Source organism: Mauremys reevesii, linkage group 4, assembly GCF_016161935.1.
Source record: "Mauremys reevesii isolate NIE-2019 linkage group 4, ASM1616193v1, whole genome shotgun sequence".
Lineage (NCBI taxonomy): Eukaryota > Metazoa > Chordata > Testudines > Geoemydidae > Mauremys > Mauremys reevesii.
The window spans coordinates 63,366,449-63,383,414 of NC_052626.1; the positions used below are offsets into that span (position 1 = coordinate 63,366,449).

At 39.0% G+C, this 16,966-nt stretch overlaps 1 protein-coding gene across 1 annotated transcript in view; it reads right to left on the bottom strand.

Annotated features, from left to right (window-relative positions):
- UBR1 (ubiquitin protein ligase E3 component n-recognin 1) overlaps window positions 1-16,966 on the bottom strand; it is a 142,820-nt gene that overhangs the window by 64,875 nt on the left and 60,979 nt on the right. The window contains exons 21-27 of the mRNA XM_039536388.1: window positions 16,511-16,635; window positions 14,951-15,003; window positions 13,568-13,670; window positions 11,233-11,281; window positions 9,207-9,361; window positions 7,661-7,760; window positions 1,148-1,257 (exon numbers count right to left, since the gene is read on the bottom strand). Of these exons, the coding sequence (XP_039392322.1) occupies window positions 1,148-1,257; window positions 7,661-7,760; window positions 9,207-9,361; window positions 11,233-11,281; window positions 13,568-13,670; window positions 14,951-15,003; window positions 16,511-16,635 (695 nt within the window). The remainder of the gene's footprint in view (window positions 1-1,147; window positions 1,258-7,660; window positions 7,761-9,206; window positions 9,362-11,232; window positions 11,282-13,567; window positions 13,671-14,950; window positions 15,004-16,510; window positions 16,636-16,966) is intronic.

A 16,966-nucleotide genomic window follows, 5' to 3' on the forward strand; every position in this document is an offset into this window, starting at 1 on the left:
CCTTAACTTTAAATATCAACGCTATGCTTCTGAAACACTATCAAAAGGATCATTTGATAGACATCCTCAACACACCTTAATATTAAACTACTTTTCCCTTTATGAAACTTGATGCATATTTCTTCTTGCTACTCAATTTCATAAAAAGAATACCAGCTGCTTTCTTTTTGTGGAATGTCAGGTTAGGTTAATGTTATGTTAAAAGAATTTTATAGCAAAGTTTTTTTTGGGGGGGGGTGAGAAGAGGGGGGAGATTACATCTTCAATTTCACATATTCCTAACTTGGAGACATTAGTCTTTTGGTCTGACAATTTCACAGACTGACATTTGACTGAAGGTGAATTAGACAACACTACAACAACAACAAAGAAGTCTACAGTTGGAAATTGCCTCTGAACGGCAGCCTCAAATTTTCGTCTTTTAAAAAAATATATATAGAAAATTAAACGCAAAAAAAACCCCATATATTGATCCAAAATCCCATTAAAAAAAAACAAAAATTGTGAAAGTTAAGGTTGTACTTTTAAGTTTGGATTTTTTGTTCCAACAATTTTCTTATCTTATCAGAAATCTTGAAAGCTCTAATTTAAACACTTTAAATTTAATTTATACACCATTTAAAAACATTGTGCTTTTTATAAAGTAATTTTCCACTTTAGCCATTTAATTTGAAGACTGATTCTACAAAAAGTGTTTAACCCTCTAAAAAAAAAAAAAAAAAAAAAAAGATTTTAACAGACCTTAAAAAAAAACTTTCCAATTTTACTAATACAGACAGATGTCACCAAAGCTTCTTTTTACTTCTCTACTATTTAAAATATCTTGAATAATGAAGTTACAGAAATATGAATACTGAGTTATTTAGGGCAATTGGAAAGTTTTTTTTAGAAAGTCACTACTAAATATTATTTAGCTAAAATTTTGACTTATGCACTGGATTCTGTATTAGCACAAGGTTGTACCTAAGGAAAAAATCATCTCATCTCAGCAACTGAAAAAATAAGCTTTTCAACACAGTAGGATACTGAAGAGATCACGGCAGGTGTGAACAGTGTCTACTGCATTAGCTAAAGCAGTCACAAACTTCTCTCTTTTAAAATGCTGAATTATTAAAGCCAAATCACACTTGGCTTCTGCATTGTTTACCTGCAGTATCCAGTTGATCATATCCTTCTGTGCTTCTAACTGAGGAACTGATTTTAGTTTTTCCAGAAGCATTAGTATGTTCAGAGCATTCAAGGCTGAGCTTCCCATTCCTTCACAAAGAGATGTAGTGTAAATGCGCAAGTTTTCAGAAATACTGGCTAACATTTTTGCTACTATAAACATGATTTAAAATATTGGCAATACACATTATAGTCACTGTGCTGCCTTAGATTTGCCTCAATTCTAGACACATGTAGCTAAATCTTTGTTCTACATAGATCAAACACAGCTTACACTTTAATTTAGGTTCCTTCCAAAAGCAGAAGTATTGATAGCACAGACCTGACTTTCAGATCTATGCTCCTTCCTGTTATTGTAAGTCACGTTTTACCTAATTTGCTGAAAGCTCATCTTATAGAAGCCCATTTCTGTCAGAACAGGTGGTTATAATTCCAGACCTCTTGGTCAAAACTCTGATGGTACTTTGTTGCTAAAAAGTAGCTTTTAAAGAACTAAGAACCACTCCCTTCATTTGAACTTTTCTTACAGCACGTTACAGGAAAAATGAGCAAACTGAATTCTCACAACTTTAAAAAGAGACTATGTCAACCCAATATTTTTTTTCCCAAATCCAACAATTTTGAAATACTCCAGCTTCCAATAGAGCACCTTTTGAATGGTAGGCTCTGGAATTTAAAAAAAAAAAAAAATTAAGAGGATTTTTTAAACAAGAGATTCTGTTTCCCTAATGATGTTTATTAGCGACTTTTCAGCAGGAAAGAAGCTGACTAAGGCCAGCACTGATCTGACAAGTTGCTCAGTTCAGGTGAATCCTTGCATTCATACTGAACTCCATTGCCTTTAATGGTGTTCAACGTGCTGCAGGAGCAGTTTGCAGGATCACAACGTAATTGATTATGCAGGGGAAAACAACAGAATTCACTATACAAAATATGGGGTCATATACAAAAATATGCTGACAAAGAATTTATCCACTGACATTTTTCAGTAATAGTAATCTTTGGTGAAGTTGTAATTACAGTAGGTATTAAAATTTTCCAAACAGAAATGTGATGTTCAATTTGATTGTGTCCCTTTAATTTGCTTGACAAACAAAAAGACATGAATGATAAAAAATGGGGATTAAGAGATAGTGAGTCTGAAAAGTACAAATATTCCCCCTTTTACTGCATATTGTTCATAAGATTGTGATTCTGTCACGGAGGTCACTGAAGTCATGGATTCCATGACTTTCTGCAACCTTCGTGACTCCACAGTTGCAGCGGCTGGTGCAGCTGACCCTGAGGCTAGCTGCTCAGACACCCCAAGGCGACTTCTTGGGCCACACCAGTCATATGGCTGGCCCCAGGGAGCTCCTGAGAGGCAGCGGTCCCAGGGGTGGCTGGATAAGTGGCCCCAGGGAGTGCCCGAGCATCGGTCCCAGGGACCGCTGGAGCAGGCGGCCTCGGAGGCTGTTGGAAGAGTATTCCCCAGAGGCCTCGGAGCAGCAGGCCACTGGGGGCTGTCAGCCTCCACAGCTGGAGCAGGGGCCCTCCAGAGCAATAGTGCCCTAGGAGCAGAGATTTAGTCATGGGTATTTATAGTAAAAGTCATGGACAGGTCCCAGGCCATGAATTTTTGTTAATTGCCCACGACCTGTTGGGATAAATCAAGGGGGGAGATAGCTCTCTTTTATGGACACCCAGCCAGCCAGTTAGCTACAAAATACCTGTTAGTAGCTGTTCTCTACTTGCTTTACCTGTAAAGGGTTAAAAATGCCCATAGGTAAAGGGAAGGGGGTGGGTGCCTGACCAAAAGAGCAAATGGGAAGACTAGAACTTTTAAAAATTGAAACAAGACTCCTCTTTTGTCTGTCTGTTGTTCTCTGAAGAGAAGGGACAGAGCAAAAACAGGGCTGGAACTATGCAGTAAAAAGCTTTAAGCAAGGTATGAAAAATCATTAAATTATACCTAGAACTGACTCATTTGAAACCCCAGACCCGTAAGTAGATCAGGAAATGTCCAGAAAGACGCAATTAGGTTTATCTCCTTATGGCTTGTGCTTTCCTCTGTGCTAACCCTCAAATGCTTTTGTTTTGTTTATAACCATTAAGCTGGACTCAAGAAAACCATTCTTGATGCTTAATTATTATATTTGCTCTTTTAAAACCTAGCAATAGCCTAAGTTCCAGATGTATTTTCTTACTTTTTGGTTTTAATAAAATTTACCTTTAAGAACAGGATTGGGTTTTTGTGTCCTAAGAGGCTTGTGCATATGTTGTTTAATTAGCTGGTGGCAACATCTGATTTCCTTTGTTTTCTTTCTCAGCGTTTCCCCGGGGGTGTGAGTGAGAAAGGGTTGGAGGAATTCCCAAGTGCGCCTTCCTGAATTCAAAGGGTTTTTTTGCATTTGGGTGGTGGCAGCATCTACCTATCCACGGTCAGAGAGAAGCTGTAACCTTGGGAGTTTAATACAAGCCTGGAGTGGCCAGTATTAATTTTAAGAATCCTTGTGGGCCCCCACCTTCTGTACTCGAAGTGCCAAAGTGGGGAATCAGCCTTGATACCTGTCTATGACTTTTACTAAAAATACCCACGATTAAATCTTAGCCTTATTCATAAGGTCAGTGTTTTCAAAAGCTTTAAATAAAAGCCACTTCAGTGGCTTGGATTCATATTTCTAATTTTTGATCCATATCACAGGAGGTAATAATGTTTAGCTTGCAAAAGAGACTCTCTCTATTTATTCTTACACAATGTAGTAGCAACTCTATACAAGATAAAAAGAATTTGGACTCCACCTTCAACCTAAGCAGATTTTACTGCAAGCCAAAGGATCTTCTGGATACAAATGATAAGCTTTAGAGTCAAGGGAAAGAAGCACAAGAGCATGCTGCATATAGCTTATAAGTGAAATCTTGGCTTTTTTCCTGTTGTCACTAGAGTAATAAAACCCCTTAATTCGGAGACAAATTAAGATCTGTCCAAGTCAAAGGGCACAAAAATGTGTGGTTACTTTATTTTTGTCATTTCTCAAGGAATTTCCGTCTTCTCCTTCATGATAATCCTGTAGTGGAAGGAGGATGCCATGACCCAGGATGCCCTCAATATCAAGTGGCAAAAAGTTTACCAGAATATCCTGATTCTGGTATGTACATTCTGGTTCACCAAAGAATATCATGGGAGATCTTAAATGAAAGCCAGAATCACACTGGTAATTAATATCATTGTGAAATGTATGTACAGATGCTATGAAAGGAGTTACGTATGTATGCTGAAAATACGTTCCTATGGTTTGCATCAAGGCAGAGTTGACAAACAGATTTACTGTCAGATAAAAGATGTTTATTCACTTTACTCTCTGACAGCATGTAAATTAAGCATTTTAAGCCAACATAATGGATGGCCTATTTACATACAAAGTCAACAGGGAAGAAGCAGGACTCAGTAAAACCAGGGGGGTAGGGGGAAGGGGAGGAGTTACTGTCCTGAGGACAGACAATGAATGTTGGGGAATATAAGTAGAAGGAAAGGAGACCCTTATTTCATTCATGAAAACAGGCTCACAATCAGACTGGGTTGAAATACTGCAAGAAACATTTGGGTGAGAAAATTCTTTAAGGCAGGTGGTTAGCCTGCTAAATTAAGTTTAGTTGCTAGAAATAGTTTCATATGTAACCTTTTTGTTTTCGTTATCCTTATTCACTAGTTCATGAATCTCAAACCACTGATAATAAACGTATCATTGTTTTCACTATAAATATATCTCAATGTTGTGATATTATACAAGGAGCTGATCCTTAGCTGAATCATTCAAGCTGATGTGTATACTGTTCCCTTGGGGACAGCAGAGATGATATTTCTGTGAACGTTCAGTGGATAAGGGGCTGGACACTACAAGGAAACACTTCAAAGGGCCTTGGAGACTGGAGTACACCTATAATTCTGCAAGAAAAAGTAAGGGCTGGCATAGCCCAGAGGAGACTGGGTAGCTAACAGGTTGGTGAAGTCAGGGAATGGACACCCAATTAAACGCAAGCAAGTCTCTCCTTCACTGGAGGCAAGGGGGTATCAAGGTGACTCATGGTCCTGAACACCCCAAGAATCTAAACAGAGTAATGGAGGCCATTAAGAGGCAAAAAAGCATCCTTTAAAATTTGGAAGTCAAAGCCTAATGAGGAAAATAGAAAGGAGCACAAACTCTGGCAAGTAAAATGTAAAAGTATAATGAGGCAGGCCAACAATGAATTTGAGAAGCAACTTGCTAAAGACACAAAAACTAACAGCAATTTATTTATTTTTTTAAAGTACATCAGAAGCAAAAAGCCTACCAAACAGCCAGTAGGGCCACTAGATGACAAAGGAGCTCTCAAAGAAGACAAGGCCATAGCAGTGAAGCTAAATTAATCCCTCGCATTGGTCTTCACTGCAGAGGATGTGGGGGAGATACCCACATTTGAGTTATTTTTTTGGGTGACAAATCTAAAGTACCGTCCTACACTGATGTGTCTACGGAGTAGATTTTAAAACAAACTGATATTACTGTTTAGTTTAAGTCACCAGGACGAGATGGTATCCACCCAAGAGTTCTAAAGGAAGTCAAATATGAAATTGCAGAACTACTAACTGTAGTATGTAACCTATCATTGAAGTCAGCCTATGTACCAGATGCCTAGAAGGCAACTAATGTATTTTTGGTTTTTAAAAAGGGTTCTAGAGGCAATCCTGGCTATTACAGGCTGGAGAGCTTAATTTCAGTAACAGGCAAAGTGGTAGAAACTATGGTAAAGAATAGAACTGTTAGACACAGACAAACACTATTTGTCGGAGAAGAGTCAACACAGCTTTTGCAAAGGGAAATCATGCCTTACCAATCTATTGGAATTCTTTGAAGGAGTCAACAAGCATGGGGATAAGCAACAAGCATGATCCAGATGATACAGTGTATTTGGACTTTCAGAATGCCTTTGACAAAGGTCCCTCATCAAAGGCTCTTAAGTAAACTAAGAGGATCTAAGAGGGAAGGTCTCATGGATCAGTAACTGGTTGAAAAATAGAAAACAAAGGGTAAGAATAAATTATCAGTTTTCACAATGGAGAGAGATGAACAGCAGGGTCCCCCAAGGAATTTTATTGGGACCTGTCGTGTTCAAAACATTCATAAATCATCTGGAAAAAGAGGGTAAACAGAGATCACAAAGTTTGAAGATAAAAAAATTATTCAAGATAGTTAAATTCAAAGCAAACTGCAAGAAGTTACAGAAGGATCTCTCAAAATTGGATGACTGAGCAAGAAAATGGTAAATGAAATTCAATGCTGATAAGTAATGCACATTGGAGAAAATAATCCCATCTATACACATATAGTGATGGGTTCTAAATTAGCTGTTACCATCTAAGAAAGACATCTTGAAGTCACTGAGGATAGTTCTCTGAAAGTTCCTCTCAATGATCAGCAGCAGTCAAAAAGGCTAACAATATGTTAGGAACTATTAGGAAAGGGATAACAAAAATGACAGAAAATATCGTAATACGGCTTTATAAATCCATGGTGCACCCACACATTGAATACTGTGTCCAGTTCTGCTTGCCCCATCTCAAAAAGGATATAATAGAATTGGAGAAGGGCACCAAAGACCATCAAGGCTATGAAAATTACTTCCATAAGAGGAGAAACTAAAAGGATTAGGGCTGTTCAGTTTAGGAAAGAGATGATTAAGTGAGGATATGATAGGTCTATAAAATCATGAATGGTCCGGAAAAAGTGGAGAGGGAGAGGTGTTATTTATCCTTTCCCACAAAACAAAACCCAGGGTCATCTGATAAAATTAACAGGCAACAGATTTAATACAAACAAGAGGAAGCACACTTTTTCACACAATGCACAACTAACCAATGGAACTCATTCCCATGGGATTTCATGATGGCCAAAACTATAACTGGGTTCAAAAGAGAACTGGATAAGATCATGGAGGACAGGTCCATCAATGGCTATTAGCCGATATGGTCAGGGTTGCAATCTCATGGTTGAGGTGACCTTAAACCTTTGACAACCAGCATCTGGAAGTGGAAAACAGGGTGGATCACTCCATAATTGCCATTTTCTGTACCCTCCCCTTGAAGCTCTGGTATAGGCCACTGTTGAGATAGGATACAGGACAATGGTCTGACCCAATATGGCACCTCTTCTGTAACCCTCACAGAGGGACACAACTATCTTCAATAAGATGGCACCAATATTACTCTTAGCACCTTCTTTGGGACCCAGCACATCCTGTCCTCACTATGCTTGTTAAGACGGAGCATAGACATGTAATTCCTGATCTGGCTTCTCTATTGTTGCAAAGGAGAACTCTAGCAGTCTCACTTAGTTTCTGAATGCTACGATGAAAATAAAGATAAGATAAATCCTTGCTGAACACAATGATTTAACTTTTCTTTTGAGGCTAATATTGTCCTTATAATAAGAAGTTAGCATAATTCATTCCCCACTTCAGAGGAAGTGAAACATACTTGATGCTTTGTGATAGAAGTCAAAGGTCACTTCTTCCTCTGGAGCCTTTTCTAGCTGCTGCTTCTCTTCCAATAAGCCCAGAGAAAGGAGGTGAAGTACCTGTGAAAGATGGAAATAATAAAACTCAATTGCTACTAGAGGGCTGTAAAACTGGACATATTGACAGAACTTAAGGAATATATCACACAGCGCAATAGTGCACGGATCTCAAACAGAAGATTCAATAACCATACACAGAATATACAAGTGTCCTAACTATGCATGACCCCTGCTTTTTCCTTGCATTAAGCTTAGTTGATCCTTACATGTTTCACATCAGCCATATACAAGCTTTACAAGTCATCATCAGCAAAAGTGCACACTCTTAATGAATTAATGTGCCTCAAAGCATTTGCAGTGATGCTCAAACAGCATTATTAAAACAGTAGGGTTTATTAGTCAACTGAACACAACAGAGGAAGTCCTTAGGTTAGCATAGAGAAAAGAAAGTTAAGTCCATTCTGGTTAGCCTACAGCCCGACCAAGCTGTAGCGAACCCCATTGTTCAAGATGTCTGACTCCTTCCAGCAACCAATTCTTATCCTCCCAACCTCACACCTTCCCATTTCTTTGTTCTCAAGCTGGGGGATAGTGCTCAGCTTCCCTGCTGAGAGGTGGAAAAATCTATCACCCTCGGGTCACTGATTGCTAGATGTCCCATCCAGGCTCAGACAGCTAGGTGACATTCATACCAATGTCTCTTGGTCTGCCCTGAGAGTAAACAGTCCTTTTCCACACACTGGGTAACAATGCAGCATACAGGGGAAACTGAGGTACACACACAGGTCATACAAATATTACAGAAAATTCCCACTTCATCACAACATATCAGTGTTACAGAGCCAAGTTATCCCACCTTGCTTCTTTAGCAAGCTTGTTTTTACATGCAGTTGTAAGTCAGAAAACCAGACAGTGCAACTGTCTTGAAACAGCTTTCAGAGATGAGACAAGGCAAGACTGTTAAACACTTCAAGTTATGTAACTGCAATACTTATTTTTGCAAAGTGCTTATTACTACTGTAAATTACATTTAAAGTTTATAGAGGAGGAGGCAGATAATGGGAAACCTTTGCTGGATCAGTAAAATTTATAAAAACAGCCTTTTGGATCAAAGAGGTCCCTTTCTTCCAATTAAAATATTGGTTAACCACATTTATAAGTTTAGAAGTATTAACACAATGTGCCTTTAAAATAAAACTAAACCATGTACTGGAAATGGTAATACTATAAGAGAGAAAGAAAGTAAGATTCTGTTTATCAAGCCTATGCTTATCTACCAAACACCACAAATAACTGACTTTAAAAGTGTCATCCAGTGCCATTTCATTAAGGTGTAATGTAGAATGATTTTCAAATCAAGTCTAGTACGTTATGCTAATGTTCAAGAGATATGCAAGATTACAGTTTACTGTAGTGTGCTGCGTGTTTACATATAAATGGACAAGAGTATTTTAGCATTAATAGTTAACCCAAATTAAGGAGGAAAAATACTAATGCAATCCATACCATCTGGATCATAGCTTCAGTCCATAAGTGGGTCTCCAGTTGTACTGCCCTTTGAAGGATAGTCCTGAGGATATACATCATGATATCACAGTTCAGAACTTTCACCACATTGCTGAATGCTGGGCTGAATTCAGGAGGGGGAGGAGGTGGCAGTGCTAGAAAAGAAGTCACATGCAGGCATATTAATAACGTCCTAATATTTCCTACCAGATTGTGAGCAGGAAGTGGAGACAACAGGTAAACTGCTACCAAGTGCGGGGGTGGGAGAGTCTGAGTATATTTCAGTCAGTGAGCAAGTTTCCGACCACATGCACTAGCCTTTTCAATGAAGTTTTCACCGTTACCTCCATTTAGTTTGTATGTAAAATACAGCGTTGGAAAAAAGTGAGAGTGCATGAGAGACAAACAGTTGCAGATGCTTAGAAATCACAGCTCTGAACTTCTGAAAGTTTCACATAACGATCTTTATAAAACTCAGGCTAACGAAGTATAAAGTTTTAAAAACATGTGCATAATGGTCTTCCAATACATCTGAGAACCAGAATATTTTACCTTTTCACAAGCAGCAATATGGTATACAGAACAGTACAGTTCTTCAGTTCCTTTGCTTCTGTAATATTTGACATTAAGTTCTCAAATTTTTATAGTAGAAATTTGCATGCAAAGCACTAAACAGAGCCTGACACATGCCAGTGAAGGAATAGGAATACGTATTACCTTAGAGACATTAAACTTTACATTTATTTGAATTGCCCAATTTACATGAAATCCAGTTTGACAAAGCACTATATAAAAGTTAGGATTTGAAAAAAAAACATCTTACAAAAATGTATAGTTGTTTTCTGCACTCCTGCTATTTCCAGTAGTGGGGGAAAGTGAAAGCTATTGTATGTAAATGTCAATGTACAAAGTAAACAAACAGGGGGAGGGACAGAGGAGAGGGGACCAACAACAGAATTTTCTCTTCACTGACTTTCCAGTTATATGGATTTTGGGTGTTACTTATAAACAATGGAGATACAAAATTCAGACAGAATGCAATTTCCAAGTCGACTGTGTCCTTTAAACAAGTGTCAGGTTACTTTTCTTCAATCAGCATTTTTCAGTTGAAAGGAAATTGTATAGTGTGCTTTGGGAGCCTAAGAAATAATTTCACACACCGCTGATATAGAACTCTGCAGAGCTGCTTAACAGTACACAATATTAAACCACAGTTTAGAATGGAAAGTGAAGACCGGTGTATCCAGTTGAAAACGTGGGGAGAATAACTAGCCAAATACCATTTTATTACTATACTGGAATTAACAACAGTGGGCAAGACGTTGGTCTTAAACATAATGAAATTGTTCATATGCAAACAACAGCCCAGTGCACCAACAGTTTTTCCCAAAGCTCTTCAATTACAGTTCATGACTTAAATGGTGATTGTGGAATTAAAAAGGGAGGTTAGGGAAAGAGGGGATAATAGTTCTGTTACAACTGAAACATTAGAGTCTTATCTCTAAGTTTCTGACACATGGAGTTTGTGACTTTTAAAGTGAGTTTTGATTGTTTCTGAAAGATATCAGATTTATGGTAGTTTACAATGAAGTCATCCATAGAACAGGCACAGCACTGGCAGCAGCAGTACAATCTTCCCTACACTACCCTACCAACCCTATTCCAGAAGAACCACCTATAAAAGGAGAAAAATTACTTTAGTCTCCTTGGTCTCTCTAGATTGTCAACAAGTTTGCCTGTTTTGACAATGAGTTGAATTTGTGGACATCTGTCCACTAGAAACTGAACTGAGAGCCCTCCCAACTGTTGGAAAAAAAAAAAACCAAATCACCAAAAAGATGTCTGGTGGTAACATGTTATGGTCAATAAAGATTTAGGTCTATTTCCAACCTGTGACCCTGGATTCAACACAATTTCTATCCCATTATCAATCCCTGAGCCACATAAAGTTTTTATTTTATAAGCACAAAGGAAACTGGTGCACTGAACCATAGCACTTGGTCTATCGTCCAGTCCAACCTTTTACCTTCATCTCTGTTTTCTTGTTTTCTTCTCTTCTTCTGCATATGTTCAGCCTGTAAGAAACTTGGCCTAAGTTATTGTACCAACAGCACTGGAGGATTCTTCAGTGAAACCATCAGGGACAGTAGACTAACAAACATAGCAAGATCCACAGATTTACTTTGACACTCCACCAACATTGTATAATACATCAGCACATGAAAACATGTTGTGGGCCTGGATAATAAAACTAGTGCAAACACTACAATAAACCTATAGTAGGGATAAGTTTAACTTTTCTTAGTACTTTTTATAAGTGTGTGGAAAACTACAATTATTCCCTTGAAGTTCTGTGTATATTACCTATCCATTTATACAAATACAAATTCAACATATTCTCTTGTGAACATCTATGAGGAAGTCATTTTTTTTTCCAAAAGAGCCTATGCATTTAAACTCTCCCCTATTACAAGAATGTAAAAAATGTGTTGATCCTGTGTAGTATTTCTTTTGATCAGCACATCTCAAAGAAGGAAAAAAAAACTTGTGAAGATAGCTCTCCACCTAACAAAATATCTTTATGCGTAACCATATTTAATATATTTTGCAAATTTATATTAGTTAGATTTTTTTTTTTTACTTCAATACAATACTGCTCATCCAGGGAAGTCTAAAAGATAGAAAAAAATTGAAAAATAATTTGTAAAGATCAGCTTTGACTTGTAGTGTACTACAAATGAGCAACGCAATTACTTCACTTTGCCCAGTGGTCCCCAAACTTTTGAGGGTCACACCCTCCCCCTTACCTCTGTCCATGTTTCCCCACCGCTGGAGCCAGGGCCAGGTGTGGGGCTGCAGCTTGGGGTGAGGGGTGGATAGGGGTAAGGGGACTGAGGTTGGGGCTGCAGCTGAGGGTGGGGCTGGGAGTGGGACTGAGGCTGGGGCAGAACCACAGCCAGGCTGTGGTGAGGGCTGGTAGTTGGGCCTGCAGCCAGGTTTGGATCCACTCCTGGCCTTGCTCCCAACCTCTGCCCCAAGCTGGGAACAGAGTTGCGGCTGCTGGGGGCTTGTGTGGGGCTGGAAGCGGAGCCATGCCGAGGCTGGGGCCAGGGCCAGGGCCAGGAACTGGGGATGCTGCTGGGAGTGGGTCTGGAGCAGAGCTGGGGGCGGGGAGGGGCTGGATGATGCTCAGTCCTCCACGCCCCCCCTAGTGAAGCACACCCCATACTTTGAGGGCCTCTGGCCCAGGACTAGATAATATTTAAAAAAAAAAAATCTTTTAAATGCACTGTGGAACTATGCACATTTATTTAGGGCCAAATTATGCTTCTCCCCCTGTTTGGATGAGCTAGTATTTTGTCTCTTTTTGACTTGGCATCTTATTTTTCCTAACAGGTATTTTTTACTAGAGCTTAACAGTCTTGTGTGACATCTGGCATCCCAAAGAGAACTAAGTCCTTTTACTGCCATACACAAAAGGAAGCTGTAGTGTGCAACTATAGGTTTAGCTGAACTTAAAACATGAAGAGAGTAAATGGAGATTTCAAACTTCATAGCAGAAACAGAGGGAAAAAAAATACCTGTAATGCGGGGGTAGAGAAGGGAAAACCACATAGGTACTGCTCTTAAAATGCATTGGGGTAGATCCTTAGCTGGTGTAAGTTATCATAGCTCCATGGATTTTCACTGGCAGAGGAGCTGTCCCATCGTGTCTTCACTACACTTACTATAATTTGTTCCCTAGATGGAGTCTGTCTCCAGTATGCAATCTGATAATGCTTTTATTAACCTACATTGCTTGTCACCTGTTAAAAAACTGAAAATTTAGGCTGGAGTTTTCAAAGGGATCCAAGCGAGTTAAGCACTCAACTCTCTCTGAATTTCAGTGGGAGACAGGCACCTAAATGCTTTAGGCGCCTTTCAAAGTTCCCAGCCTAAGTGTTTTGGACTCACAGCATGCATTAAAACGGCTGTGGTTTTTTTTTAAAAGCTACACATACACCAAAAAACCCCACACATTGGTATTTTCCCGTGCTGCATAGGAGCGGAGATTCTCAAGATTATCGTTGTGTTTGTTAATCTGAATAATGTTTTATTAGAAGACTGATGGTAGCTTTTTACAGCTTAATTACAGAAGAACAGTTTTTGTCACATGAAAAATGTCTTCGCTGTCTCCTCTGTCAAAAAAACAAAAGTTAGCTTCCCTATGAGTATGGTTTGAGGGTTAAGTAGAATACATTAATATATCTCTGATTTATTTCTTTTAAGCAGACTCCATTACATCCCTCCCTTCAGTTCACCAGGTTTGTTTAGGCAGAGAACAAAAGTGCGTGCTCTCCTCTGCCCTTCACATTGTCTACCTTGCTGTGCTGGGTCTTGGTATAGTGATAAAAGAACATATTGAACTCTTTCATGCATTCATCCTTCAGTTCATAAACTCCATGGCCTGACACACCCGGTTTCCTAAAAAAACATTTACAATACACAGATTAACAACACATCCTCAGTGCTTATTTATAGCACAAGCAACAAGTAATGTAATTACTTCCTAAGGGAATGTTAAGAGTGAAATAGAACACAACTGGACCTGGCTCTGCATATTTAATCAAGGATGGCAACTTCATTATATTACAAAGTACAAACAGAATTCAGTTACCAGTTTTTAACTACCAGCAATACACTTTCCTATGGATCCTGCCCATTGCTCTCTGACACACGGCACCAGGAGATTATTCACAGATGAATTAATTAAAATTTTCACCTAGAATTTCAGGCATTTGGCCTGCATTGTGCCTCACTGTATAATCTTCAATTCCTTTTCAAGCTAGGCACTAATCTAAGTAACATAATGATATGCTTCCCAGTGAAGTACACTGAAAGGTCTCTTCTTTTAACCCTCATCCTACCCTCAAAACAAAAATCCTAGCCATATTTATGGTTCCCTTTGGTTAAATGTAAAAAGAGAAAGCCACACGCAATTTAGAATAAGGGAGACTACAGGAATTGAATTGGAAGTTTTTGTTGTGTGGGGTTTTTTTTGGGGACTGAATCATAACTGACCAAAATCAATTCAGATGTCAAAGTACCATACACAATGGTTTCCTTGGTTGCCTATGAAAAGGATCTTTTCTACCTACAGCTGGTAGCCAACAGTTTTCTGGCAGAAAAGCAAGTAAACAAGTAAAGAGCAGTCTAAACCAAACATTAAGGGAGATTTTCAAAAGGTAAAAAGGGCAAGTAGCGGTATGGTGGCCAGCTACTACAAAAGAGTTCTCAAATTGAATTTGAAAAAACCCTCAGGCCTTCCATATCCCTATTTTACACTTACATTTGCTTTCATTTGTGTATAGAAAAGTATTTCAAGCTTACAAAACAGGAGAGGAGTTTGTGTAGCATGACCAACAGTCTAACTAGGGTACGTCTATACTGCAATAAAAGACAAGCAGCATGGTTGCAGCTGGCTCAGGTCAGCTGACTCAGGCTCATGAGGCTGACGTTCTGACTCAGGCCAGAGCCTAGGCTCTGAAACCCTGCGAATGCGGTGGGTCTCAGAGCCTGGACTCCAGCCCAAGTGTCTACCCTGCAAATTTTTGCTCAGCAACATAAGCCTCACAAGCCCAAGTCAATTGACCCAGATTCTGAGACTCAGTGCCGTGGATTTTTTTTATTGCAATGTAAATAAATCCTTACAGCTCTCATCCCTTCACCTGAATGTTATCTATAAAGTCATATTAAGAACTTACTTGAATACGGCCACTTTGTTTATTACTTTCTCCAAGCCAGTTTCATTGTTTTCCTGTTAAAACATTTAACACAGAGCATATTTTTACACACACATATATACTACAGTATTAGGTTACAGTCTAGAATATTAGGACTGAAATTTGACAGTTCATAACATGCAGGACTAACCTATCAGTATCAGAATCTATACCAGCCTGTATCTACTCTAATAAAATCACCTCAAATCGATCACTTGTGAAATACGCCATTATTAATGCAACAAAAACCCACGGACAGTTTGCAAGGTAAAGTGTGAAGAGCCATCTAGATCAATTCCATATTTAAACTATGGACTAATGTATTTTGTCAATGCTCATCCAAAATTCAGATATTCAAATTACAAATTTGGTGATGAGTAAAATAATAAGTACTCCCACCCCTGGAATGGAAAATGTAAAAGGATGTCCAAGAGAGAACATCAAGACTCCTTTGCTCACTGAACTACCTTCAGACATAACTTTTATCAGAGTTGTGCCCCATCCAACGAGCAAATTTTTCAAATTTTACTATTAAGGGAAGGCAGGCCACACAGTTTTTAATTCTGAAAGGTTAGTCTCTAAAAATGGCATCCATGGAATCTATGTTTAGGGCTTACAATAATTTTCATAATATACTCAGTTTGAAAGCAAAATGCGGGTTTTTTCTCCTAACTGCCAGCCCTATAAAAATCAGTCTGGGCTATGACAGTTGAAATGAATTCTTTCCATCTTGTTCTTTATCAGAAGTAAATTTTTCAACAGGACAAAACTATACTTTCAACTACACCTGTGCAATTGTTTTCAAATAGATTTGCACAATGGTAATTGATTAGAATTTAGTAAATACTGTTGACGCATAAGATAGAATAGAATTTACCCCTCTTTCAGCTGCACTAGCTCTGCAGGTCCAACAGAAGAAATCATTTAAAAAAAAAAAATTGTCATTTAGGTAGTAGCCAGGGCCGGCTCCAGGCACCAGCTTAGCAAGTATTAGCCGGTATTCGGCGGCTATTCGGTGGAGGGTCCCTCACTCCCGCTCAGAGTGAAGGACCTCCCGCTAAATTGCCGCAGATCGTGGCTTTTGGGGGGGAGGGGGGCGTTGCTTGGGGCGGCAAAACCCCTGGAACCAGCCCTGTTAGTAGCTATGACTAAGAATAAACTCAATAGTCCTGCTCCCTGAGTACCAAAATGCAATCCTTCTACAGTAGTTTTTCAGATTAGAACCATACTATGAATGTGTATATTGTACTAGGACAATGACTGGTTCTAAGATGTTCTTGGCTGCAGGCTGCCAGTCCGAAGGACACAGACACACAAGTAACTGTGGACTGTTACATTTCCCTTGAAGAGCACCATGCATTTATCTTTAACAAGCGGGGGGAAATACTCATCTTACCAAAATGTAGTCATACTTCACTGTAACTCTAAATCCAAAATCTGTGGTTTCCATCAAAAGCAAAAGTAAAACACTTTAATCTAAAGAAACAGGGAGTAGAAAAGGAAAAGAAGAGGGAAGGAAGCAAAAAAAAAAAATAGACTCACATTCTCAGGCAAAGATTTGGCAATAGCACTGTGAGCCATTGGTTCAATGCAGAGCAGATGAATAATTTCTCTCATAGTAATTTCTTCTTTTGTCACACTACTCACTCCAGGCACGTATCTTTCCCCTATCAGGAAGCCATAAAAAGAGAAAAAAGGAAAACACAAAGGTTAAAAATACACTTCTGATTCACTCATACAGAAAAACAGTTACTAACCTGCTCTGTAATTGTTCTTCTTCAAAATGTGTTGTACATGTCCACTCCACTTCAGATGCGTGCATGCCCAGTGCATTAGCGACCCTCAGCTGTACATCAGGTCAGTGCATGCCCTCTCTGATGCCTCCTACTGTTACACAGTGTTACAAAAAGGTGGAGCCACACTCTACCCCAATGGTCCCCAAACTGTGGGACTGCGCCATTCGGGGCAGCAGCCTATACTTGTGCCTGGAGGTCATCT